Source organism: Maylandia zebra, linkage group LG19, assembly GCF_041146795.1.
Source record: "Maylandia zebra isolate NMK-2024a linkage group LG19, Mzebra_GT3a, whole genome shotgun sequence".
In the NCBI taxonomy this organism is placed as follows: Eukaryota; Metazoa; Chordata; class Actinopteri; order Cichliformes; family Cichlidae; genus Maylandia; species Maylandia zebra.
In genome coordinates this window covers 17226171-17251974 of record NC_135185.1, presented here as the reverse complement: position 1 = coordinate 17251974, position 25804 = coordinate 17226171, and the positions used below count along the sequence as shown (strand labels likewise).

General features: G+C 38.4%; 2 protein-coding genes across 3 annotated transcripts; one reads left to right on the top strand and one right to left on the bottom strand.

The window, feature by feature from the left end:
• The first annotated feature begins 12059 nt into the window (after positions 1-12059).
• odc1 (ornithine decarboxylase 1) lies at positions 12060-17403 on the top strand. 2 transcript variants are annotated; one of them, XM_004539891.4, is made up of 11 exons: positions 12060-12216; positions 13024-13172; positions 13480-13617; positions 13728-13901; positions 14045-14217; positions 14296-14512; positions 14598-14681; positions 14798-14960; positions 15068-15183; positions 15262-15476; positions 15571-17403. In XM_004539891.4, exons 3-11 carry the CDS (start codon positions 13516-13518, stop codon positions 15707-15709), a joined length of 1383 nt encoding a protein of 460 aa, XP_004539948.1. In that variant the 5' UTR covers positions 12060-12216; positions 13024-13172; positions 13480-13515; the 3' UTR covers positions 15710-17403. The 2 variants fall into 2 exon arrangements, with proteins under 2 accessions (XP_004539948.1, XP_076733466.1); XM_076877351.1 differs by having other exon boundaries at positions 13466-13617.
• Positions 17404-17975: 572 nt separating this feature from the next.
• On the bottom strand, positions 17976-22557 carry LOC143413981 (G-protein coupled receptor family C group 6 member A-like). The gene is made up of 5 exons (XM_076877551.1): positions 22354-22557; positions 21977-22271; positions 20500-21872; positions 20307-20421; positions 17976-19231 (listed from the first exon to the last, which is right to left on the bottom strand). Exons 1-3 carry the CDS (start codon positions 22515-22517, stop codon positions 21009-21011), a joined length of 1323 nt encoding a protein of 440 aa, XP_076733666.1. The 5' UTR covers positions 22518-22557; the 3' UTR covers positions 17976-19231; positions 20307-20421; positions 20500-21008.
• Between the last annotated feature and the right edge of the window lie 3247 nt (positions 22558-25804).

Sequence of the window (25804 nt, the reverse complement as noted above, 5' to 3'; positions counted from 1 at the left end):
GTCTGCCCCAGGGCAGCTGTGGCTACAACTGTAGCTTGCCTCCACTATTCATTGTGAATGAATAGTGGTATTGTAAAGCGCTTTGGGTGCCTAGAAAAGCGCTATATAAATCCAATCCATTTACTCTTAAGTCAAACTATATATGAAATGTTAATAGGTCCAGAGGTGTTTTAAGGGTGTTTTAATGCCTTAGTATGGAGATGGTTTTCTTTTCTCTACCCATATGACAAATTTTATCAGTGCTTCCACATCTACCTCCCCCCCATACCTCCCCAAGATATCAAATTATGATTTTAATCTTAAGTTTTCCCTTTACTCGAAATGAGGACGTGCTCCTTTAATCCTCTCAATTTGTAAATAGATCCAGGTGTAATATACTTTTAAAACTTTTCCAGGGTGAACGGGAAGCTTTAGGCTTGTGTAAGTGTGCAATAAAGGCTTTGTGACGAGACCCCTTTGTTTGGGGACACTGCTAACGTTTCTCGTTGAACAAATAAACATTTTTTTTAATGTCATCTGGTGTAGTACCAGCCAGATTGGCCTCATTTTTTTTCACAATGCTTTGGCTTCACCATGACTACTGGCAATTAGGCCACAAGAACTGGGTCAGCCAGTGCCAGCAGAGAGAAAAAAGAACCTGAATGTAAGATGAAACATCATGCAGGTCATCATGAGGTGTGAATTTAATTTTGGGTTATGGAAGGTATTTTTACATCTGCTAGAAAAGTTATGTGTGTGGTTAATTTTTTTGTTTCGCTGTATAGAAGATATAGAAAATATCATAAACTAATCTGGGGACTTTATGCATGCTGGACTTAAAAGCCTCAGACTTCTCTGGTTTTTCCATGTAATGATCAATGAAAATCTCAGATTGGTTGTAGAATAGTGGCCCCTTGTTTGTTTCCGATTTAATTTTATGTTTTACATTTCTGATAAATATTTGTGCATCCAGTGGTTAAGGACAGCAATGGAAAGGTACTAATGAGTGAAGAGAGTGTTGAGAAGACGGAAGGAGTTCATGAAGAAAATAAGAAAGGAGGGTGGATCAGGATTACTAAAGAGGAATTGAGGAAAGCTATTAAGAAAAGTGTGTGTTCATGCTAAAAGCCAGATTTACAGTCTGTATTGGTGGACAACTCAAGAACCTGTCAGTTTAGCTATTAAATGGTGTGAACAGGGGCATTTCTACAGCTGTCAATACTGAATATGTATATGTAGGATTTTCCCTCTCAGATTGCAAAACATTTTGTGGGGTAAAGTTGAACCCACAACAAAGAAAACCATGTTATATTTTTCTCCTGACAGAACTGTATTATGATCGTTGAATTTATTAGTACTAGGATGCGGGACTGTTTAAAGCTGTGAGTGCTTTGCCAAAGACTATAGCTCTCTGTATCCTCACCACCATGTTTAGAGCAGAGCCCCAACATGTTTCTGGTCTCAGTACTACTTTTTATGAAACAATGTAGAAAGTAACAAAGAGCGATGGATGAAAGGGAAGAATATTTGCCCAAAACAAGATTCGTAGTAGCCATGGATGCATTACATACCATAAACGTACCTTTCACGCTCAACAGAGGAGTTTGTAGTGTTTCAGGTTTTTAATTACATTTTTACAAACGGTAAATGTACTGGTTCTCATATTGTAGTCTTCTACTCTACCTGTGCATTCATACAAGCACTTTTTTCTATACGTAAGTGCTTTCTATCTAACATTCATACTCCGATGGATGTATCGGAGAGCAACTTTGGGTTAGTAACTTGCCCAAGGATATTTGACATGCAAACTGGAGCAGCCAGGGATCAAACCACCAACCTTCCGATTAGTAGATGACCTGCTCTACCGCTTCAGCTACAAATACCCAACAAAGACATTGCTCCACACTGAAATCTGCAGAGTACAAAAGCCCTTGCATGTTTTTAATCAGCAGTGTGCACACACAGCTCTGTAACATCACAATTTGGCTTTTATGTATAATTTTTTTAATACTCCATTATTCTTTTACATATCACGTTGACCTGCCTATAGAAATGCGTAATAATGTGATTCATGTTAGAATACTGCGTAAATCTTACCAATGTGTAATTCAGGTGTTCTTGAATGTAATTCGGGATTTTGAAGAAATCATTGTTGCACAGGGAAATGTGAGTCAGAATTTTTCCTTCAGATACCTGCATCTTCATGGCATGCAGTACAAATGTGTGCGCTTAGACATGCGGTACATGTGACAAAATAACATTAACTTCATTCATTTTATGATTATTAGGATTTGATTATAAATAATGCTTTGTGCTGTTCTATAAATCCCACATGTCAGCTGTTGGACACAGATTAGTGGTTTATTAACACAGGATTTTGCCCATATATTAAAATATACAGGTTCTCCTTCTACAACCTCACATTGATCTCAACTGACATACTGTTTCTGGAGAGACATGCATGTGTAAAACCTGCACTTGCACTGCAGTGTTTTTGTTCTATATTGCTTGCGTTCTTGTTGGGTCTTCTTAACTTAATAAGTTGCATTCCTCTTTGTATGAACTGTGTTGGTCATTATTGAAATGAAGTGGCTATGATAGTGGTCATAAATTTACACATTGTTACTAGATTACATGCAAAACCTTCTGCTCTCATCCAGCCAGGAATCTCAGTAATTTGAACTGCTTAGTAAATTTGGCCCTCAGTAGTACAGTGTGTGCAGTTAGGTATGAAATCCACTTCTAGATCCTGGTGCCAGTTGTCCATCTTCACCAAACAACCAAGGCTTCACAGCACCAACTGCAACTCTTACATGGTCAGCGGGGATGTGAAAATCAATTAGATGTACAATAGTGCCATTTTTCTTTAAATTTATTACATGCCAACTCGGTGTGATTCTGCAGGCCTCAGTAGGTGGCTTATTATTTATGCAACATTTTGTACTTTCATCCTAAGTTTCATAGACTAAATAGTAAAACTGTGATGCATGAAGTGTAAAGCTTTAAGCCTTCTCTTCAGTCTGGGACTTTTTCTGCGAAAGGATCAAAGGAGTGAAATGTGCTGATGCAGCAGCCTGTCCGCAGAGCTTCAGGCCAACCCAGGACGCATAAAAAAAATCTTGCAGTGACAATACCTACACTCTTTTTTTTCTTTTTCGAGGTCTCAGTCCTCACACCACCATGCGAACAAACGCCGAGCAACTCAACCCTGAAAGAAGAAAAATTGATGAGTCAGCAGAGAACAAGCTGAAACAACCCACTGACAAGTGGGCAAGTAGAGCATAAATATGTTCAAAGGCATGATAATAATGTTTTTTATTATACTGGATTTTGAAATTAGATTTGAAATTATTTCTTAATTGGTTGTGGTAATTTTGTAAATTTGACATGTTTAAGATAAGAAACGTCCTTTTATTGCGACTTTTTGTATTCTGGAAATCATGAACAGCTCTCAGATTTTACCAGACTGTTCTCATTCCTGCTCCAAATAACAATGTTATGTCAAAGCTGACAGTGAGACTAAGTTAGGCACAAGTTATTGGGCTGCTGCGCATGATTCACTCAGCTATGCCAATAATGACACATCGCTATAACTGCCGACTTGTCTCAACAATGAAGCTTACTGTTATAAGGACATGTTTTACCCCAAACCACAGTCTTGCTGGTTGTCCGAAGCTAATCAGTGAATAAAAGTGTAACCCTCCAAATATTTTGACTCACTGTGTTGTCTTCGTGCATAGTCATGTATTAATACATAAAACAAAAACATGTTGCACCTTCTGCATAATGGTCCATCCATCCATCCATCCATCCATCCATCCATCCATTTTCTTACACTTATCCGAGGCCAGGTTGCAGGTGCAGCAGCTCAAGCAGAGAAGCCCAGACCTTCCTCTCCCCAGCCACCTCCTCTAGCTCCTCTAACACCAAGGCGTTCCCAGGCCAGCCAAGAGATATAATCTCTCCAGCGTACAGGTGCCCAGGAGGCATCCTTGTCTGATGCCTGAACCACCTCAACTGGCTCCTTTCAATGTGAAGGTGCAGCGGCTCTCTGAGCCCCTCCCGAATGGCTGAAATTCTCGCCCTATCTCTAAGGGAGAAGGCAGCCAGCCTTCGGGGGAAGCCAATTTCCATCCTTGTATCCGTGATCTCGTTCTTTCGGTCACTACCCACAGCTCGTGACCATAGGTGAGGGCAGGGATATAGATCGACTGGTAAATTGAGAGCTTCGCTTTTACACTCAGCTCTCTCTTCACCACAACAGACCGGTACAGCATCCGCATCACTGCACCGGCAGCACCAATCCATCTGTCCATCTCCGGCTCCCTTTTTCAGTCACTCGTGAACAAGACCCCAAGATACTTACACTCCTCCACTTGGGGCAGGAACTCGTCCCTGACCCGGAGTGGGCACTCCACCCTTTTCCGGCTGAGGACCATGGCCTCAGATTTGGAGGTACTGATTCTCATTCCCGCTGTTTCACAGTTGGCTGCAAGGCGAGCTGGAGGCCATTACCTGATGAAGCCAACAGAACCACATCATCTGCAAAAAGCAGGGATGAGATCCTGAGACCACCCAAGTGAAAGCCTTCCACCACTTGGCAACGCCTAGCTCCAAAGTACGGTATGGACCAATACTTTATCCAAACATGGTAATTTCTGGCTCCAAAAATTTAACATGATGGAGACAAAAATGCTTATTTTGCGAGACTTCAAATACAGTGGACACTGTCATCTTTTATATACAGTCTTTGGCTGTGATGTGCCAATGTGACACCTCGATATGTCCTAGGTGGCAGACATTATTTTATGGGGACTCTGCAAAACCATCTTGCCCCTTGTGTGTCTTTCTCACATACTTCGACGTTAGAGATCCACCTGTCCTTACTGGATTCCTACGAGCTAGAACTTCATGGAACCAGCAGCTCTGGAAAGACATAACAGTCTTCATCTTTCAGATCACTTTTTTCATGATACTTTTTTTACTTCTCCTCCATTTGAATAATTCCAAAATCAACCTGCAGCTACAAATTCACTGAGTGGTGTCCACTAAAAACGATTAAGATTTAATCTTGAGTACATTCATCTACAAGTTGACACAGCTTGCCTGGAATGCAGGAATAGGATCACATCAGTGATTCTTGTCAATGAACAGCCAGTCAGCAAGCACTCACAAGAACAAACCTTTAATTGCCTTTTTTTTTTAATGTATTGTGGTAACACGCCTCACTTTAAAGTCAAACCTAAATTACAAGCCTCTCCATGCCTGTGGATTTAATGGAAATGCAAATACATTCTTTCACTGGAATTTCTTAGTCATACTCAGTAGTCCCATTCTTGTTTTATCTTGCTTTATTTCAGTATGCAATACTGTAATAAAACTAGTTCTGACAGTAGGGTGTGTAACCTCACTCCTCCTGTAAAAGGTGCCTAGTTGTGTTGCAATCGTTTTAGCTCTAGGCAGCGGTCGGGTTGGATTCTGTGGTCTCACCTGAGCTTTAAGTTAATTAAATTATCTGCATGTTTTGTTGCAAGTCACACTGTCTAATCTGAAATGAAGCAATGTAAACAAACACCGCAGGTACCATCCACTACACCAAATGGTATGCAGGGAAACATTAAGATTCCCGGTCTGATCCTCAGTCTGAGCCGGAAAGGTCGAGTCCATTTAAATGGATGAGTGAATTAGCTGTTGCTTTAGACAACAGATTTATACAAAGTGAATGTACATTCGCTTGTTATCCTGTTCTTTATTTTTTTTTATTTTTGTCAAGTCATAATTAATAACTGCAGTTGCAACTCTGGTCAAAGCTCAAAAGACAAAAGCAGTTCAAGCATGACCTGAAAGAAGAATAATTCTTCTTTTTCTTGTGAAAAAACAAAGTTATATATTTTGCTTCAGAACCTAAAAAAAGTACTTAGGCAAGAGCACAGAAGGCAAAGTGATAGATGGATGGAATCAGAAACAAAATATTCCAGAACCATGAGAGCAATTAGTAGCTCAAATTCTCGACTATTAAGAACTACTGAGAATGCTTGCTGGCGAGGAGACAAGGGGTGGCCCATTCAGCTGTCACGCATCAGTAATATTCATAGAACCAGTGTTACATCTAGTAACAACTTAATTCAAGTGGAACTTTGGAACCTTGGTGACAGAAATACTTCCTCTTAAACCTGTTTCTCTTAAACCTTGGGCAAGGGGAAGGTTACACCCAGGACAGGTCTCCAGTTTATCGCAGAGTTTTACATTTTTATTTTATTTAAATATTAAGTTATCTTTAAAGCTTTATCAACAATTAAAATTGAAGAGTTAATAAAGTTCTGTATTTTCTAATTAGTTTTTATTTTAGTGCTGTCAATAGATTTAAAAAAATAACTAATTAATCACATAATTTTCTGTAATATAATCGCGATGAATCGCAAATACTTGATTAATAGCTTGGTTGCATTTAGATTTTTTTCAACTTTATATTTAAGCTTGTAACTGACATTTGAAGTAAATGCAGAATAAATACAAAGAATGTATGCTCTAATTCAAAAAGAATTTGAATAGTTTTCTTAAATCTTTTAACACAGGGTCTCTCCTGTGAAATACAACTTTAAAAAATTAAAATGTTTAATCAGATTCATCGCAGCGTTACTGTGGATTAATTTTGATTAATCACGATTAAATATCATTCATTTTTATTCTATATTATTCTATATTTATTTTTGCTTTTTGCAGACTCACGAAAAAAGGGAAAATATGCGCTCTTAACATGTTTATTGAACATCATGAACATTTATCTTAACAAAAAACTCTGTAAACATTTATCCACTCTCTCTCTGTCACTCTTGGGGGAAGCACTTCAAGTCCTTGAAACGAGGAACCAAAGCTATGTAAAGTGCATGTTCTCAACAATATTAAAATGGCCTGTATTTGTATAGCGCTTTACTAGTCCCTAAGAACCCCAAAGCGCTTTACACATTCAGTCATTCACCCATTCACTCACACATTCACACACTGTTGATGGCAAGCTACACTGTAGCCACAGCTGCCCTGGGGCGCACTGACAGAGGCGAAAAACTAAAACTAATAGTGAAACTAATAAGAGGTGTATTAATAGGTCTGCCGTTTGTTGCAATTCACTTGGTATTGTGTCAGTACTGAGCAGGCTGACGCATTAGCCAAAGTCCTAGCAGCATCGCAGACTAACGTATGCTTCGTGTCAATGTGATATTTGAAGCTGGAAGTGCTTCGATGAAAAGAAAATTCCTTCTTGCACAATGTGCATAATACTTTATGTCGGTTGATTGTTCCGTCTTGTTTGGTTTTTTTAAACTCAAATTTCCCATTGAGAGGGCCAGTATGCGTTTATCATCTTCCCTATTGAGTTGACTGGTTCAACTGCCAGTCACTACAAGATCAACTGCCCATTTGCGCATGTGCGATGGTAACTCTACTTGGACAAACTGCTCTAAATGCTTTGACAGAAACATTTCAGGTATTTTGAGTCATTCTGCACTTCAGATGCGTTAATTGCGTTAAAAATTTTAATCACATTGACCGTGATGGCGGATTAATTTGCGTTAACGCGTTAATTTTGACAGCAGTATTTGATTTATTTATTTTTACTTTTTGTTTTTAATTCAGTCTAGCTCCATTTAGTTTTCAGAGTAGTTTTTTTTATTTCAGTTTAGCTTTTATTAGTTTCCCTATTAGTTTTAGTTTTTTTTTAATTATTACTGTATGGAGGGCATGCATCAGAGGCAAGATGTAGGTGGACTATAGGTGGACTTTCCAGTAGACAGTAGACATCCAGTCTCTATCAATGACTCATCAGGCAAGTTGTAATAACATTTTTTTTTTTACCAAGCTGACAGATATTAGAATTAAAAATATTTCCTTTACATTTTTTATATTATTTTGTTTTTATAATTTATATTAAAAAAATTATGTTTGGATTTATCCTTATGGCACCCATACAAAAATGATTTGGCTCCCTGTAAAGGATCCAAATAAATGTATGTTGTCTTGGCCTTTTTAATAGAAATGCTCTCAAACTGTAACACTAGTTCAAACCAGACTGCAGTCCATTCTTGTGAGAAAACTGAAAATTCTTTTCTTATTCTCAACTGCTTATTATTCTCCCATCCCAACAATGGACTCTTCTCACTGTTGAGGTCTGGGAAGCGCTTCCGCTCCCTTAAGGCCAAAACAGAGAGAATGAGGAGGAGCTTCTTCCCCCAGGCTATTCGGGCCCTGAACCAGGTGTAGGACTGGACTCTCCCAAACACGTCACTATAAGACTGGACTCTCACACACGTCACCACACGCACCACCACACATTTCCTATAATCCTATAATTCCTATAATTTATAATCCTTATCTTTATAATTTCTTCTGCTATTTGCACATTCTTTACTGTAAATTCCTAAGTTAATTTGTAAATTTTTGTAGTAAACTGTAAATTGTAAATATTGTAAAACTTTTCTTCTGTCATTTAATGGTCGGGCATTGTACAGCTACAAGCATTTCACCCCCATGTCATACTGTGTATGGTTGTGTGTGTGACAAATAAAATTTGAATTTGAATTTGAATTTGAATTTGCTGCAGAAACATACACAGAAACTCTAAAACTGTCAGTCTGTCAGCTGATCTGTGCACAACGAAAAGCAAAAGAAATGAAGAGAAATAACAAAGCCAGATACAGCGATCCACGCAGGCACCAAAGCCCTTAACACTGTGCTGTATCTTGTGGGTGGCCAGTAACAATTATGCTCCTTGTTTTTGGTAAGGCCTTGGAAATGTGGGGGAGAGGCCACACTGGTACACAGACGTGCTAACGGAAAGTCCAGACAAAGCGAGATACAGACATTACAGGAAGAGGAGAAGGAGAGGGGAGAATCATGGGCAATTTGTGGGAAAAAAAATTACAAGAAATGAATAGCTGGAGTGCATTGAAGTAGTTTGCTATAAATGTTGCTTTAATGTTCTTTTGTTTTTGATCTTGTGATTTTGAAGAAGCTGATAAACATCTCCTGAAAATTAATTTGTCCCCATGTGTGCCCACTTCCTGCCTGACAGGCATGGGGCTGCAAAGGACTTGAGTCCTCCCTGCATGCCTACTGGAAGTTCAGATTCAGGGCACGACTATAAGGAAAACTGCCATGTATGAAAATAACTGAAGATTATGTCATCATGCAAGGTTGCTGCTAAACCTCACTTTAACTTTCTGACCAATCCACAAAGGGCTTCACTTTGTAGGTTTTTGGAATAACTTACATCATTCACCAGCCCTGTAGAAGATTTGAAAGGAAACTCTGTAGTGCAAAGAGTAAAATACTGTCCTGATTACAGCCTCAAGACCTGGAAAAGATATTAACTTAAGCCCACAGAAACAGTATGTGGTCCTCACGAAGTCCTAAAGTTTCCTGCAAAATGCCTGTGCAACATTTCCACATGTACTATTGGGTCACACTAACCAAATCCTTCGTTTTCCTCCATTTAGTAATGTCTGCTTGCAAACCAAATGTCTATGAAAGCAACCTTTGGACTGATTAGACTGTGCAATGAGGGGAAAATGTCTGGAGTCTGGCTAAAAAGCATTTTACTGCCTTGAAGTAGAAGCTTCATGAAAGTATTCTTTTCAATCCTGAACACTATTTTTAGTGGGATGTGTATTTTTCTATTCACAGAAAGTTTTTTTCTGAACTAAGCTGGACATAAAAATGTGCCATCATTCTGTGAAAATGGGGGATTACGTAAACAGCAGCTGTAATTACACTGTTACAATTACCACTGTGGTGCTGTACAAAGGGAAAATTACACAAATATTGTCTCACTGTCTAAATACTTATTCACCCAATTGCATATATATATATACACACAACACCTGACTTCACAGAGCTGCTCTGGCATCTGTGCTTGTGTTGACACTTCTGAGTCATCCTGTGATCTCCTTTAATCTCATTATACAGGTCAGGACGTCAGAGTGCGTCTAAACAGACTGCCGTCAGGTCACGGTCTGAGATTGTGCTGCCAATGAGACACAACACACTGCTGCAGTCTGGCAGCATAAATGAGCATCTCTGTGATTAACACAAAATCAAGTGTACGATATATGACAAGAATATATTAGTATCTCCGAGTATCAGTTTATTAGTATATTAGACACAGATCAGTAACTCATCAGCCTAGCTTGTCTTACTAACATTAAAAGTTAAGGCATAATGCTAGTGGATTTGTTTATTTGCTTTTATTGTTATTCATTCCCCATTTTGAATCATAAAAACAAAGATAACATAAATTTATTTAAAAGAAAACCCCAGCTTGCTATGTTAGCACTTTAAACCTAATGGCTAACAAGCTTACAATTGTCAACCAGTGAGTACACCCAGGTTTATCCTGCACTGATGGACTATAATTTACAAAATTAAAAGCAGGTTTTAGTCGACATGACCTAATATTAGTGATTGAGCCCAAACGTCACCAGAAAATTGTTTACCTAGCTCAAAGATGAAGAGAGCGGTAGATTGTTTTTTTTATACAACTGAAAGTCTTTTTGGAACAAGATGATTCGCCCACTGCTAACCAGTAAAATGAATACAGGTTTAAGGCGTCACTTTTAAGACCTCAAATCTACGTCCGTGAGTTGTATCCTGTCTTTGGCCTATGCTCTCTGGGCCCTGAAAGTGATACAAGGCTTTCATCTAGTATGGACTCTTCCAAACAGTCTTCTAAAACATTTACATGTGATGATGATGCCAAAGTCCTTTCCACTTTATTAGAAAATTCCTTCGGCACATAATGAATCATGGTTAAATATAAACCTGTTATAACAAAGCAGGCAAAAAGGAGACCTTTTAAATGCTATAATTGTTTTGACCAGCCACTTATCTCGTGTAGTGATATGAGAGTGATATGAGACTTGAGAGTTTACTCTTTTTTTCTCCAGTAAATCATTATGGGAATCATTAAAACACACAGGTTACTTGTGTTTCTGTTACTGTAGAACAATCAATTTGCTGCTTCAACTGTGATGTATGCCATGCAATTGATGCTCAGAGTTAAGGAAAAATCATGCTGAACAAAAAATTTGAATTTGCCTTTGGACTGGTTGTATAAATTGATTTGGTTGCACTTTCTAACAGAGCTTAAATATAGATTTTAACCCTGAAGATTTCAAGCAGTGCACCTCATAAGTTATGTGGGACTGAAAGTGCTGTAAACAATAACATATAAATAAAATAAATGGAGGGTTACAATGTGCCACGTTTTGGCACACTGCAATATCCTCTAAGGTTGTTAAACTTGTAAAATATTAAAATTTTGAATGGCTTCATAAAGGAAATTACTAAATTATTGTACAAAAAACAAACAAAACAGCTGCTTCTGCTGAGGTTTTTTTTAAGATAAGATAAGATAAGATAAGACAAGATAACCTTTATTAGTTCCACATGTGGGAGATTTGTTTTGTCACAGCAGGAAGTGGACAGTGCAAAAGTTATGAAGTTATGAATAAATACAATACACAACTGTACAGAATCGAATAAATAAAATACTATATACAGTAGAATAAAATAGAATAAAATATACAATAGGATAAAAATAGAATACAAATGCTGTATACAACTGAGTAAAAAATACAACGATGCCAGAAAATGAGTATTGCACTTAGTGTTATTGCATATGTGTGGATGTGTGTGTTTGATTAGTTGAAATGTGTGTGTTTGATCAGTTTTTCCCGGATTTGACATATTTTATATGGAACGAGCCAGTAAATTTAAATTTGAGGTTTAATTCAAATCTATTGTGTCTTGTGTCTAAATCTATGTAAGAATTCATTTACATCTATAGTTTTCCATGGTTGTGTGTTTTGTTTTTAATGTCTCATGGAGAGGTTATTTAATATATAGTATATATGCACGCTATTACAAAAGCTTTAGTTACCTTTGTTAATGATGTGTGTGTCATAAACCAAGTTTGTCTTTCCCACCATGTGGATGAAGGGGACAAGACTAAACCGGTTCCTATGTGGATGCGAGGCCGGTTCCAGCTGGCTGCGTTGCCGCGGAAACGCGCGCTCTATAAATACTGCCGGGCTCTCGTGCCGGCTTACACTCAGTTCCATCTGTATTTGAGAGGTTGCGCTTCTGGCAACGAGCTTCGTCGTAAAGGGGAACTGCTTTATTTCTTTTTTTTTTTATCCCAGCTTTTGGGTCTAATGGACAAACTCTTTGTAAATGCTTTTTAAGGTAAGTAAGGGTCTTTTGGTGAATTATCCTTCAATGGAAGTCTTTTTTTTTTCTTTGACTAAATAGTCTTTAGCTTAGATTAAATGGCAGGGTTTTTTTAGTTGTCGCGAACACATGAACAGTTTTGACATGTTATGTATTCCTATGTTATTTTATAGTAATTGAAATGTTGGTTTAATTCCAAACTGTGTTGCTGTGGATCTTAGAGTGTTAACAAACAGCACTACGTGGCCAGCGAAACAGATGGGGTGGTTAGCTTGTTAGCATTATCCTTTTTGTGTGTGTGCCTGAACAATAAAAGTACCCTCCGAGAGGTTGGCTTGTGATGGATGTTTTTTTTTTTTGGGTCCTTTATGTTTGGTTGCGAGACTTTAGGTGAGTAAAGTTAAACTGTCTTGCCTGTTATTCATGTAACAAAGCGCGTTAGTTAATGGTAACCAAAAATTGCCTCATGGCACGAATGTGGCTAAGCGGAACCGGTATAGTGACGTCGGCGTTAAATGTTAGTCACTGATTGGCTACTTTTCGTGCTCTTCATGTAACTTAGAGCAGGGACGTTTTTGTAATTGGGTAAATTCTTGAATAGGCGGAACACTCTTTTCTTTGAATGACTTTTTCCTGTGCAATATCCTGAATTATGAAACCCAGTGCCATTAGAGACTAAAGTTAAGTGCGTGTATTTTAAACATGCCTGAAGTCTCAGAAATGCTCGTTTTAATAGAATAACTGGTAGTCATGTGTTAAACTGAAGTGTCATCATTTCATTAATGAGCTTTTTGTTAAACTGTCAACTGCTCCTGTTTGCAGAATCTTCACTCAAGGAAATCACACACTGGCTACTCAGCAGGCCCTGGCCTTGAGTCTTATTTGAAAGGGTTTAACTTCACTGGTGAGCCACCTTGGCTTCTCTGCACCTGAGTGACAACAACACCAAATTCCATTTCTTTCATATCAAAGTAAGTGTTCCACATCTGGTTATTTGAAACACTGCGTTGTCATCTGGGCATGACTTTCAGATAATATTGTATCAAAAACACCTGTTCACTTGGTGCTTTGAGAATTTTTTTTTCCTAATTTTTTTTTATGTAACTTTGCACTGTCCACTGCTGTAACAAAACAAATTTCCCACACGTGGGACTAATAAAGGTTATCTTATCTTATTACTCATCTGTGGAATATGAAGGGGACTTTAGTAACTGAAAACATAGAGGACATGGTGTTCTCAAAGTGGCATGTAATCTCAGTATAGTTTCTTTTTTCCAGTTCACCAGTGACCATTCTAAAGGACTTCTTGCAACCATGAACACTGCCACGCCCACTGACTTTGACTTGTCTTTCCTCGATGAGGGTTTCTCTGCTCGTGACATTGTTGAGCAGAAGATCAATGAGTCGTCCATGACGGTAAGCATCCTGTGCTGGCACTGATGCACTAATATTAAAAGTACAGTCTAGTTTATTGTGTAATTAATCATGTATTGATTTTTATTTTTTATTTTCCCCACCTGTTACAGGATGACAGGGATGCCTTTTATGTCTGCGACTTGGGGGACGTGGTAAAGAAACACCTGCGCTGGGCTCGGGCTTTGCCTCGTGTTAGACCTTTCTATGCTGTCAAATGCAACGACAGCCGGGCTGTGGTGATGACACTGGCGACCCTCGGAACAGGCTTTGACTGTGCAAGCAAGGTAGGCTTTGAAACTGCTTTCATAGCATTAGATGATCTCACAACAATGCAGTACAAAGCACTCCTGAAGATTAGCTGAAATTGCATTGGCAGCTTGTATTTTTAAGTTGGCACTGTCTCATTGTTGACTTTGCTGCCCTCTAGACGGAGATTCAGCTGGTTCAGTCTCTGGGAGTCGATCCAAGCAGAATAATCTATGCTAACCCCTGCAAGCAGGTTTCTCAGATAAAATATGCATCTGCCCACGGGGTCCAGATGATGACCTTTGATAGTGAGGTGGAACTCATGAAGGTGGCGCGCTGCCATGACAATGCCAAGTAAGACTTTTTCTGTCTCCAACAAAGAGTCTTTGTCTTTGTTTATTTATTTCTCACCTCTTAACTCTTTGTGTTCAGGTTGGTTCTCCGTATTGCCACAGATGACTCGAAGGCAGTTTGCCGTCTGAGCGTGAAGTTTGGGGCCCCTCTCAAAGCTTGTCGAGGTCTCTTGGAGCGTGCCAAAGAGCTGGGGCTTGACGTGATTGGTGTCAGCTTCCATGTTGGCAGTGGCTGCACCGACCCGGAAACCTATACCCAGGCTATCGCAGATGCACGCTGTGTGTTTGATACAGGGGTAGGTTTTGACTGAAATGCACACACAGCTGCAATTATGTGGATTTTTATAAAGCCAACTTAACCCTGTTTGTTGTGAACTCTAGGCTGAGTTGGGCTTCAACATGGATCTCCTGGACATTGGAGGTGGTTTTCCTGGGTCAGACAATACAGAGCTTAAATTTGAAGAGGTAACTGCTTTATTATAATAAATGGTATGGGTCACATTTATGCATTTGAACTTTTTTTAAATGTCATATTCAGAAAATGCAAAAGTTTAACATGTAGATGTGGATACTTCTCTTAGATCACAGGAGTAATCAACCCAGCCCTGGATAAGTATTTTCCTGTTGACTGTGGTGTTAACATAATTGCCGAGCCTGGGCGCTTCTATGTGGCCTCTGCTTACACACTGGTTGTGAACATCATTGCCAAGAAAGTCATCATGGATGAGGAGTTTGCCTCTGATGGTAAAGATTATGCTTTCTACTAGCATCATCCTTTGATTTTATAAAAAAAAAAAAAAAAGTTTCTTACTGGTTATACTGATGTGATGAAATTAATTTTACCTCCACAGAGGAAGATGAAGGGACCAGTGACAGGACTCTTATGTACTATGTCAACGATGGAGTGTATGGATCTTTCAATTGCATTCTTTATGACCACGCTCACTGTCTGCCAACCCTGCATAAGGTATATAAAAAGGCATTAGTTAATCTTTAAATATAAAAAAGGTGAAACCTGTGTAACACATGTATATTCCTGTTTTAGAAGCCAAAGCCAGATGAAGTGATGTACCCCTGCAGCATCTGGGGCCCAACATGTGACGGTCTGGACCGCATTGTCGAGCAGTGTAGCCTGCCTGACATGCAGGTGGGCGACTGGTTGGTGTTTGAGAACATGGGCGCCTACACAGTGGCGGCAGCCTCCACCTTCAACGGCTTCCAGAGACCCGACATTCACTACGTCATGTCACGTCCTACCTGGTGAGTCGGTATCACAAGGGCTCAAAGTGTGGCTAAATGATTCATAAGAGGGAAATTTTGCAGCTTTAATGTAACATTTATTATTGTCTTTCAGGAAACTTGTGCAGCAGATCTGTTCACAGGGCATCCCAGCACCTGCAGAAGAGTCATACCTGTTTGAAGTGCCTGCCTGTTGTGGCAGAGAGAGCAGCTTGGATCTGTCTGCTGAGCCTTGCCAGGCCCATGTGATTTAAATATGCAGTATGGTTGTCACATTTAGCATCAGTTTATGGACAAGGGTTCTGTGTATAAGGAGTTTTATTTTCTTGTTTTTCTTCCCTGTTACCTAAAATGTACAGTGCTTAACAAATTTATCACACCACTAGTCATAAAAACCAAGCACAGATCCTTACTGTCACATTTATCAGGCAGATTCCACCGTGCCAGTCTGAGTCCGAGGTAATCAAACCTAATATTTAACCACTGAAACCTTTCCGTTCAGGAATTCAAGTGAATGACTGACATTTGTCATTTTAACAATATAGCCTTTTTATTTTTTTTCCCTTCTGCTCCATGATGGCAATAATTACCTCTTGGCATTAAATATTTTGATTAAACAGATTACACATACTGGTAGATGAAACATTACAGAAACTAATTATCTTTGGCACTTGCACTAGTATTAATTAGGGCAGCTGTGGCATAAACCTTCCACTGGATGGTGCTCTAAACTTTTTAAGCACTGTATGTGAACTTTTCCAGGCCAGTTACTTAACAGAATGAGAGGGATGTGTCGCAGACATTTCAGTTCTTTATGGAAGCTCGAGATCAATCCTGAATGAAATGAGGCTGAATCACACTCTGTCTCTCTGTTGGTTCCAGGTACAGTGCAAAGCTCTGTACTTGAATTTGCTGCTGTAGGTTTCCCAGCAGAGTCTGTAAGCGCTTGAGTACTGTAGTTCACAATGAACCTATTTAAACTGGAATAGTATAGGGAGGGAATTTGTATGGACTTGCAGCACTGGAACCTGATTTGGAAACAAATTTTTTGAGAAGACTTGACAGCACAGTGTAAGAAGGCAGATTTATTAAAGATCCAGAGGCTTCGATTTGGTGCACTGTTTTGTGTGGTAATTATGTTTTATTAAATATATCTTTTTGTGGGTTAACTGGGGGAAATGAATTTCTGTCTCCTTTATCTTAAGTGAGCCCTCTGGTAGCCTTCTTTCTGTAGTACTCAAATTCAATCTGGATTTTTAGTATTCAATATCAAGTTCTCATTTATTTATTATATTTATAAGAAGTCAGGGAATGTGCACCCTTTTGTTAAACTGCTGTTCTGTCTACAGCTGAAGGAACATCCTCAGCTGGTAACTTGCACAGAGGCAATGGTGTGTGGTTTTAAATTCCTCAAAAGTGGCTGCTATATTATTTAAGTTTTCCATGATCTCGACTCCTGTAAAGAACATACCCCCCACCCCAAGAGTGTTAATCCTCAAGATGACAAAGCTTATTTATTTGTCAGCAGTTATTTAGTGCTTGTTCTATCAAAGCTTCTCTGTAGATTTTGACTATAACCTGTATTTCCTGTATACATTTTGAATATGACTCACATGGCATGATATATGCATGAATCATACTCTGCATGTTGAAACAGCATATATAATGTATATACACAACAGACTTCAGAGACTACCCAAAAGTCAACATCAATCTTAAAGATTAACACTTGAGCACAGGGACTCAAAGCAGACTGCCCTTCTCCTCTTTTTTTTTTTTTTTTTTTGTTAAATTTAATTTGTTTTCCAGTTATCGTATTAATGAGCAGAAGCAGTGTTTTAACTATACATTTGAAATGGATATGAAAGAGATGGGAATGCATATTCATAACGCTTTCCTATGGAAACTGAAGTTTTGTATTTTTTTAAATAAATAAATGACCACCTTAGTGTTTGTCGTTTTCTTCTCCTTTTGCACAAATATAAATGAAAAACCATTTAGTGGCTGAGGGGGGGGAAGAGTTTTACTTTAACTTTGCATGCAGTTAATAGGAGTAGTGATAGAGGATGATCCCCTGAAACTCCACTGCCCCCTCCCACCCACCAGTTTAACAGTATGAGTCAACATTGTCTTTTTCAGGAAGTTGGCCATTTTTACGTGTTGCGCAGCTGTTTTATGTGTGAGCTGTGGGGCGTGCGGAGTGTCTAAGAGAAATATCCACACGCCATGACCAATGGGGATCGTACCTGTACATATGGAATATGTAACTGTGTGGAGAGATAGTCTCAATATGCTAGAGAACTTACATTGGGTGGTGGTCTAACAAATTTGTTAAGGACTAAACACACGTGTGTTTATATAAATATTTGAACATCATGGCAATGCACTTTTCATTATTTCTTTAAACAGTTCCTTGCGATTGCACAGCATACATCTTTAATGATTGTAGAAAACAATTAAGTGCACAAATTTGAATTTATTTTGGATTTTTAAGGAAAATAGGATTAAAACTATACATTTAGCCTATAAAATGGCAACTATACAAACTCATCCATGTTAGCAGATTTTAAGAGCTATGATTTCTTCACCCAAAGTTACCAAACCTAAAGTTTTTCTACTAGATGTATATGACTATATATCTAACAACTAGTAAAAAAAAACAACTGTTTGAGGTTTTTTTTTTAGTTCTGCAGCATTTTATTGGCCTACACAGTGAAAACTCCCGTGTATGTGAATGAGATGAAATACTTTATTTCCATCCAACCAAGAAAGTCATGATTTCATCATAGGAGGACAGATTCTTTTGCAGATCAGTATTATTTATAACTCCTACATGAAAGTGTGAGTCTATGACTGCACCACAGATATGCCCTTCCGTTCATAATGCTTCCTAATGTACTCAGTGATGGCGCTCTCATGATTAAGCTCTTTCCTGAACAACATAATATAACACTTGGGAGCCAAGTGACAGCCGAGAACGCTGAAGCATGAAGTGAGGATGGCTGCACTTTGTACGGCAGGTTTGTACTTCCCTGTTAAGGTCAGATAAATTGGGAGGAAGATAATCCAGATGACCACAAACAGCAGCATACTGATGGTGATTAAAGATGCATTTTTGTACAAATCCGGCAACTGTTTACCTTTGAATGCGAACACCAAACAAATAAAGCCCAAGAAAGCGTTGTAGGCTAACATTGCTATAAAGTATTCAAGGGATTGTGTCTCACACTGCTGCAGAATGGTCTCTTTCCCTGGCATCTCTTTAGGAATTGGTGGATTTACGATCAGCCATGAGACAGACAGGGCCAGCTGGATCCCAGAGACAATAGTAACTACCAACAGCGGCTTATTCAGCTTCTTTACCCAAGACCCTACGTTAAGGTTAAAGTTGAAAGCTACCAAGATCTGAAGCAAGTTAGCTAGAATGCAAGAGATACAAACGGTGAAGGATACACCAAAGAGAGGCACACCTACACAGTGAATCTTCTCAGTAGGTTTGCCTATGAAGGTGAATGTAAGACAGAAGCCAGCCACCAAGGAAAAAAGCTCCAGAAAACACAAATAACCTCCAACTGCCTTTACAATGGGAGTTTTAAAATATACTGCAAACAGAACAGCAAACACAACGGTAGTAATGATCCCGACGACTGCAAGGGAGCTGAGAATGACTGAGAAGGGATCGGTCCAGAGGAGAAATTCATCCGTTTTGTTGAAACACTGATCCCTCTGTTCAGGAATTGAATATTGGTAGTCAGTGCAGCTCTTGCATGCTGAACCTGCAGAGGAAATACAAACATAAATAGCATAAGGGAAGAGGAAAATATTTTATGACTCAATGTAAAGATTAAAATAATTTGATAAGGAGCAAGGGGGAAAACCCCTGCATTAAGAAAAATGTGCTTTTACGTGTGGAAGGGCCAAACTACATTATCACAGAGCAGCAGCGTGAGAGATCAGAGGATATTTGCAAATTAATGCAAAACTGGCTTTGGATATTTTGGGAGAGAAGACAGACAAGAGTATATGCGTCTAATATGTGTTCATCTAATAAGTACAACAGTTATTACATTTTTAGTATATAAACTTTTTAAATTCCTGAGCTCCATGTCAGTGACAGTCAAAAAACAACTCCAGAAAATCAAACAAGAAGCATCTCTTTTTCACATGACTGTAAGTGTAAAACAGGTGCATTACAAGGTTTTCAGTCAGATTTTGTAAAGTGTATCTACCTTAACATGATGTCAAATTTTTTAGTTTAATATGTATTATTTAATCTTTGCCATTTATTTTATGAGATTTAAGTGTTCGCAGAAATACATCTACATACAAGTATGCTAAAGTTGTTTTAAGTTATTGTTATCCTTTCTTTGGAACAAGCTGCCTTTTGATCATCTGTCAATAGATTTGAAAACAGACCTTTTTTATCCACGCTTATTAAGTGTTTTTTATTTTGGTATGTTTTGTTTTGTTTGTTTTTTTAAAAATTATATTTTGTTGTTTTTGCCACCTTAAGGGATTGTAAACTTACATGTTTTTTTTTAAATATTTTTGTCTTCTGTTAAATGCATTAAGTTTAGATGTAAAGAAGTGTTAAATCTAAATAAAGTTGCCATTGCCAGAATAAACTATTTCGTATAACTTGCCCACATTAAGTTGAAATACTAATTTTCTGTTTGAATTAGCTTTCATATTTGAATTTTTTCAGCAAAAACTTTCTTATCTAAAACTTAATATGGAAATAAACTCTTCAGCTGTCACTAAATAATATTTGTTTGCTACATTACTATCAGAATGAGCTGCTGAAGTGCATACAATCAATTTTTGCCTGTATAATTGTAATAAAAGACTTACCGTTTCCAGGGGAAAACGTGCCATCAGCACATGAAACGCAAACTTTACAACAGATTTTTCTCTCCGTTAGTTCTTGTCCTGGATCACATGTTTTCGCACAGTTATATGCTGAGCCCTATGGAGGAAACAGTACACATACATGATGCTCATAAATTATTATTGGTAATAAATGAATGTTGAAATTTCATCTCACCGTCTGATTTATCAAGTGTACAAGAGACTCTGGGACTTTTGTAATTTTTCCATTCGGAAGGTATTCTCCAATAGTTTGTATTTGTACACCCTTGTTGAATTCAGACATATTCCAGTATACAATATCATATCCCAAACTGGGATCTCCATCACTATTAAAAAAGATATGTGTGGTTCCCACAGTAAAGTTTACTTTCTGGATTTCTGAGAGAAGCTGTGGAAACAATATGAACATAAATCAACCAAGACACTTGCTTAAACTGTACAAAATACAAAGAATAAAGAGAACTTTTAAGGGGGTATGTGTTGGACTGTTTCCGTGTTGGAAGTGATGACTTGCGCAATCCTACACCATGAAGACATTACCCATAAAATGAGAAATTATTAAAACATTACACACAAAAACAGGGCAAGCTGTCACAGTTATATTATATTTTAAGCCAAGGTCATCAAATCCTGGTCCAAGTATTATACTTTGACATAAAAAACTTGGTAAATGTCTTAAATTAATCAACAGCAAAACAACAACAACAAAACAATTAAAAAACATCTTTCCTGTACCTCTGATGCTGTGAATTTGGAGCTACGTTCACAATGATGGTCATCACACTTAAGCAAGTGTCTGAGCCCCTCACCAATGACTTGAACAGCTAAATAGATATTGTAAGATTCTTCCTTGTCAATGCAATTAGCCAAGAAGCTTGTTCCCAGACATTGATTAGATTCCAGCTGATAGTTTAGCGAGCAATTATTTACTTTTACTTCTTCAGACTGATTTGAACAAAGTGGATGCTGCGTCAGGTAATATTCGACAAAGGCGTTTTTTTGAGTTCCATTAAAAATCGACATGACGTAGTCTTTAAAGCCAGGCACCTCAATCTGCTTAAATATGAACCCAAAAACTTGTCCGGCAAGTTGGATGTCTGGAATTGCAAAGATCTTTGGAGAGCTAGACCATGTATCACTTGCAATCCAAGTTCTGTTGAATTTATGTTTAATCGCTTCTTTCAGGATGATTTCAACATGAATCTCCTTTGTGAAGAGGATGATGGCTTCAGCGGAGGAGTTTTTGATTTTTTCCAGTAGTTCAGTCAGCTCAGTTTGGGTCTTAGCACCATTTATATTAAAATCAGCAGACAAGATGTGAACAAATTCAATGCAGATATTGGTTTTGCTGAAAGTTTTCACAAGGCTATCACTACCATACTTCCCGTACTCATCATCACTTCCCACAATAATCACTGTTTGCCAATAAAATGTCTTCACCAGCTCAACCATACCCCTCGTCTGATATTCATCACTAGGCACTGTTCGTAGAAATGTAGGGAACTTGTACTTCCTGCTGAGCACCTCACTAGTCGATCCATAACTAATCTGTTAAAAGACATAAAATAGGTAAATTCACCAATATTCATACCAGGTTAGATTCTCATATTTCCGAGGTTTGTAAGGCAGTATCAGATAAAGAAAAAACAAACCTGGGCAACTGAAGACAGCGCAACAAGTCGTGCAACAGCTATCGATGCTTCTGAGGTCCTCTCACCAATCACAACCTTGGTTTTGGGTTCAGGTAACTTGGACTGAGCATCTGCTGGCACTAAACAGCTTTGCGGGTCTGACTGATTCTTCAGCAGCTGGAGAGTTGCTCTCAAGGCGAGGCCAACATCTCCACAAGTGTCATAGATGTCGTATCCTATCGTGATGTTAGGGAGGTTGAGTTCTCTGATGGCGTATATCATCACTTGACTACGGAGGAACATTTGTATGTCATAGCTGCAAAAATGGACAGAATACAGATTAAATTCATCATTCATTTATTCACAGTAATGAGCTGATGAACTAAGGCAGTACTTACTCCTGACAGAAGAGAGGTCCAGAAGTGTCAGTCCTATTGGTTTTTAAGTGAATGGGGAAAAGTCCTCCAATGATGATATTCCCAGGATAGTATACACGTAGGAGACCATTCTCTCCTAAACAGGAATGAAACACGCTCATGACAAATAGCTGTATGAAGAACATTGTGGATCCGCAGAGATACAGATGTGCATTAGTTGTTTCTGGTGAGTATAAACTGGCCCACAAACACTAGCTGTTTTAAACTTCCCCTCATGGATTATTTGCATGGTCAAACAGAGTCTTTGTAACTCTATGCAAAACAGTCTGTCTTCCTAAATTCCTCCAAATACAAAAACACCAAGATGATTTGAATCACTCATAGAAAAGGACTCATTCGTGGACAGGCCTGAGTAATGGTTTAATTGTTTTTAGATTACAGAAAATAAGCAATGTTAAGGCTCGATGTCAAGGATTACTCTCTACTTTCTATCAGCCACAGTTGGTTTTGGCTGACAATGACTAAGTGGTGAGTCTACAACTGACAGGGTCACCTATTATGTGCCAAAGGTTAGATGTCAACCTGAACTTTGGTCCTTTTATGTTTTTAAAAGATTCTTAAACAAACAAATAAATAAAAGCTTCATACAAAGAAAATCCAGTAAATTAAATGCTGTTGTTAAACTATGGGATTATAATTATAATTCAACAATGAACTGTTCAGTTTGGATTATATCAACCATAAAATGATTTTTACATTTAAGTCATACAGAATAGATATTAGAGCCTTAAACAGGCTGACTTCTGCTAAATGGGTCAAACTGGGCAGAAAGTATACAAACACGTAACATCCTTATACAATATGATGTAACACCATAGATCAACTTACCTCAGAATATATAAAGCATATAAACATACAAACATTCTATCACCATGTTGGAACTGGAAGTCCAACATGGTGATAGAACCAGACATGTGTCACAAATTAATCTGGCTGTAGGCTATGGCACTTGGAGCTAGTTTGAGTGCACACAGAGTAAACTGCACGCTTTAGTCATGAGGCTAAATCACAGAAATCAGAGGGGAATGATAACGTAGACAAGATTCACCAGATCGTTGACTTTTGCTGTTCTGTAAACAGCATCAGCATGGTGACATTTATGTGGTCAACTCGTGCATGAGAACAACACCAGGTAAACTCACGACAGTATTAAATATTTTACTGTCCAAGAGCAATAAGAGTGATGGGCCGTGTCACAAATGTCACAGATCAAATGAATGAACGAGCCTTTATTTATCACTTAAAATTGGACTTAGTAAAATTGGACCCCTTCCGACCATACATACATTACACAAACATCACATTGGGCAGACAGGTCAGAACAGGTAGCTTTTAGAAAAATAAGCAATGAAATGTGCAACACAATAGGGGAGAGGAGGAGAAAAAAAGAGAACTCTACCCATCAGTTTGAGAACAGAAAACAAAAACTCCTCAGCACAAAAAGCACATGGATCTTCATGGATCTTTGCGCCATTAAAAAAACACACATGACAAGCAACAGGGGTGGGTATGGGGTATGTGAGTGAGCCGGTGTAGACAGCAGCATCCAGTCCTGCAGCATCTCTCTGCTGGTCCAGTTGACCTGCCGACTGCATAGGGAAGGAGCAAGCATTGAACACTCTTCCAGCCAGGGAAATTGGAATTGAAATAAAAATGAACTGAACTGAGCTGATGCTGAAAGAAGACAGTTGACCAAGCTCGGTGATAGGAAAGTTGGTTGATTTATTTCGTAAGAAGTAGGGAAGTGAAAGTTATCTGGCCATTTATTTTTTAAGGCACACTCATTTGAATTATTTGTTGACATTTCAGTCCCCACTCCACACCAGTTGATGGCGGTAATGCACCATGCTGTTTGCCAATAAACAATATAAAGAGGAAGATGGACGACCTTTCCGATCCGATACCAAATAAAATTCAGGGTAGTATTGATGATACTGATCTGATACTGATACTTTGTACAAAAACTTTTTTTATTTATTGTATCTTTTATTGTATCTCAAATTATAGTGTCATAATGATTACAGGACATCAGATTACTTGTTCTTATCACTTAATAATGCAGAATTCATCATATAGAAATAAAAAAAAACTGAAGTTGTGCACTATTTGAACACCTTGCCTGCCTGCAGCACTAAAGGACTCCGTGAGAGACGTCTGTCTCGCCCTAGCAGCACCTGTCCCTCTAAATCTGCTGACAGTCTGCTCAGACTGATGAACCCAGATTTCTCATGATAAAGGAAAGTTTATCTAGTAGTTCTCTAACACTCACTCAACACAGTAGTACAGGCTGTTGAGACTAGTGATGGGTCATTCTCGAACGAAATGGCTCTTAGAGCCGGCTCATTGACGTGAACGACACGAGCCGGCTCCTTATCGCGAGCCGTCACGTGGGTTTTTTTTTTTCTTTCTCTCAGCCTCTCTCTCGCACTTTTTTTCCGCTTCACTCCGCACGCGAGCCTTGTGCTTTATGCTGGGCAGAGGGGGGAGGGGCGGTAAATACACTCAGTAGCACAGCGACAGACCCAGAGGAAGAGAGAGAGAAAGAGAGCCAGGGACAACAACGTCACATTAGAAAGGTATAGTAATCATCCACAACTATTTTCGGTTGCAGATGATAAAGGATTCAGAAAGTTTATTCATGCAGGCCCCTATGACAGAGAATATGCATCTTCTTTTGTTTTCATATTTTAATTTATATTTGTGTTGTGGTTTACAGTGTTTTGTGTTGTTTCACTTTAAATTTGTAAAAGGAAAAAGCTGAAAATTTAAATAGTTAAAAGTTGAAATGTGAATAGTTGATTTTTGTATTATATGATTTATTTATTACATTTTATGTGGAGTGAATAAATAAAAGTATATTTAAGGTGGCCCCTAGAGACAAAGCACATACAAACTTCAAATCACATACGAACTCTGAAGCATGTACAAACTCCAAAACACATAAAAACACGTACAAACTCCAAAACACGTAAAAACTCCAAAAGACGTAAAAACTCCGAAGCACGTAAAAACTCAGAAGCACATAAAAACTCCGAAGCACATAAAAACTCAAAACACGTACAAAAGACAACAGAAGTGCTCCAGGATGCTGGGCGCAGTGTTGAGCTTTTGTTATCTTGTGGCTACACAAACCAGCAAGTACCAACGACTGGATTTGGTGTGTGGTAGTAACAGGTAAATGAACTTTATAATATAAATATAATAATTTGAATATATATGAGTGCCTGTGTATAAATACAGAAACAATACACACATGCTTTCAATTGTGTAATTTAAGTGATCTAGTAGCTCTGCTTTGGAAGTTCAGTTCATGCTAGAATTGTGTTTTGAAGTTTGTACGTGTTTTGTCTCTAGGGGCCACCGCATATATTTATATATAAACATATATAACTAAAACCACTTTTTTTTTACG

Excerpts from the sequence above, each read along its gene's own strand:
- odc1 (XM_004539891.4), top strand. The coding sequence starts at position 13,516 with ATGAACACTGCCACGCCCACTGACTTTGACTTGTCTTTCCTCGATGAG. Across the intron at positions 13,618-13,727 it reads TCAATGAGTCGTCCATGACG|GATGACAGGGATGCCTTTTA; the intron begins GTAAGCATCCTG and ends CACCTGTTACAG. Across the intron at positions 15,184-15,261 it reads GTCTGCCAACCCTGCATAAG|AAGCCAAAGCCAGATGAAGT; the intron begins GTATATAAAAAG and ends TTCCTGTTTTAG.
- LOC143413981 (XM_076877551.1), bottom strand. The coding sequence starts at position 22,517 with ATGTTCTTCATACAGCTATTTGTCATGAGCGTGTTTCATTCCTGTTTA. Across the intron at positions 22,272-22,353 it reads GGACCTCTCTTCTGTCAGGA|CTATGACATACAAATGTTCC; the intron begins GTAAGTACTGCC and ends CCATTTTTGCAG. Across the intron at positions 21,873-21,976 it reads CGCTGTCTTCAGTTGCCCAG|ATTAGTTATGGATCGACTAG; the intron begins GTTTGTTTTTTC and ends GTCTTTTAACAG.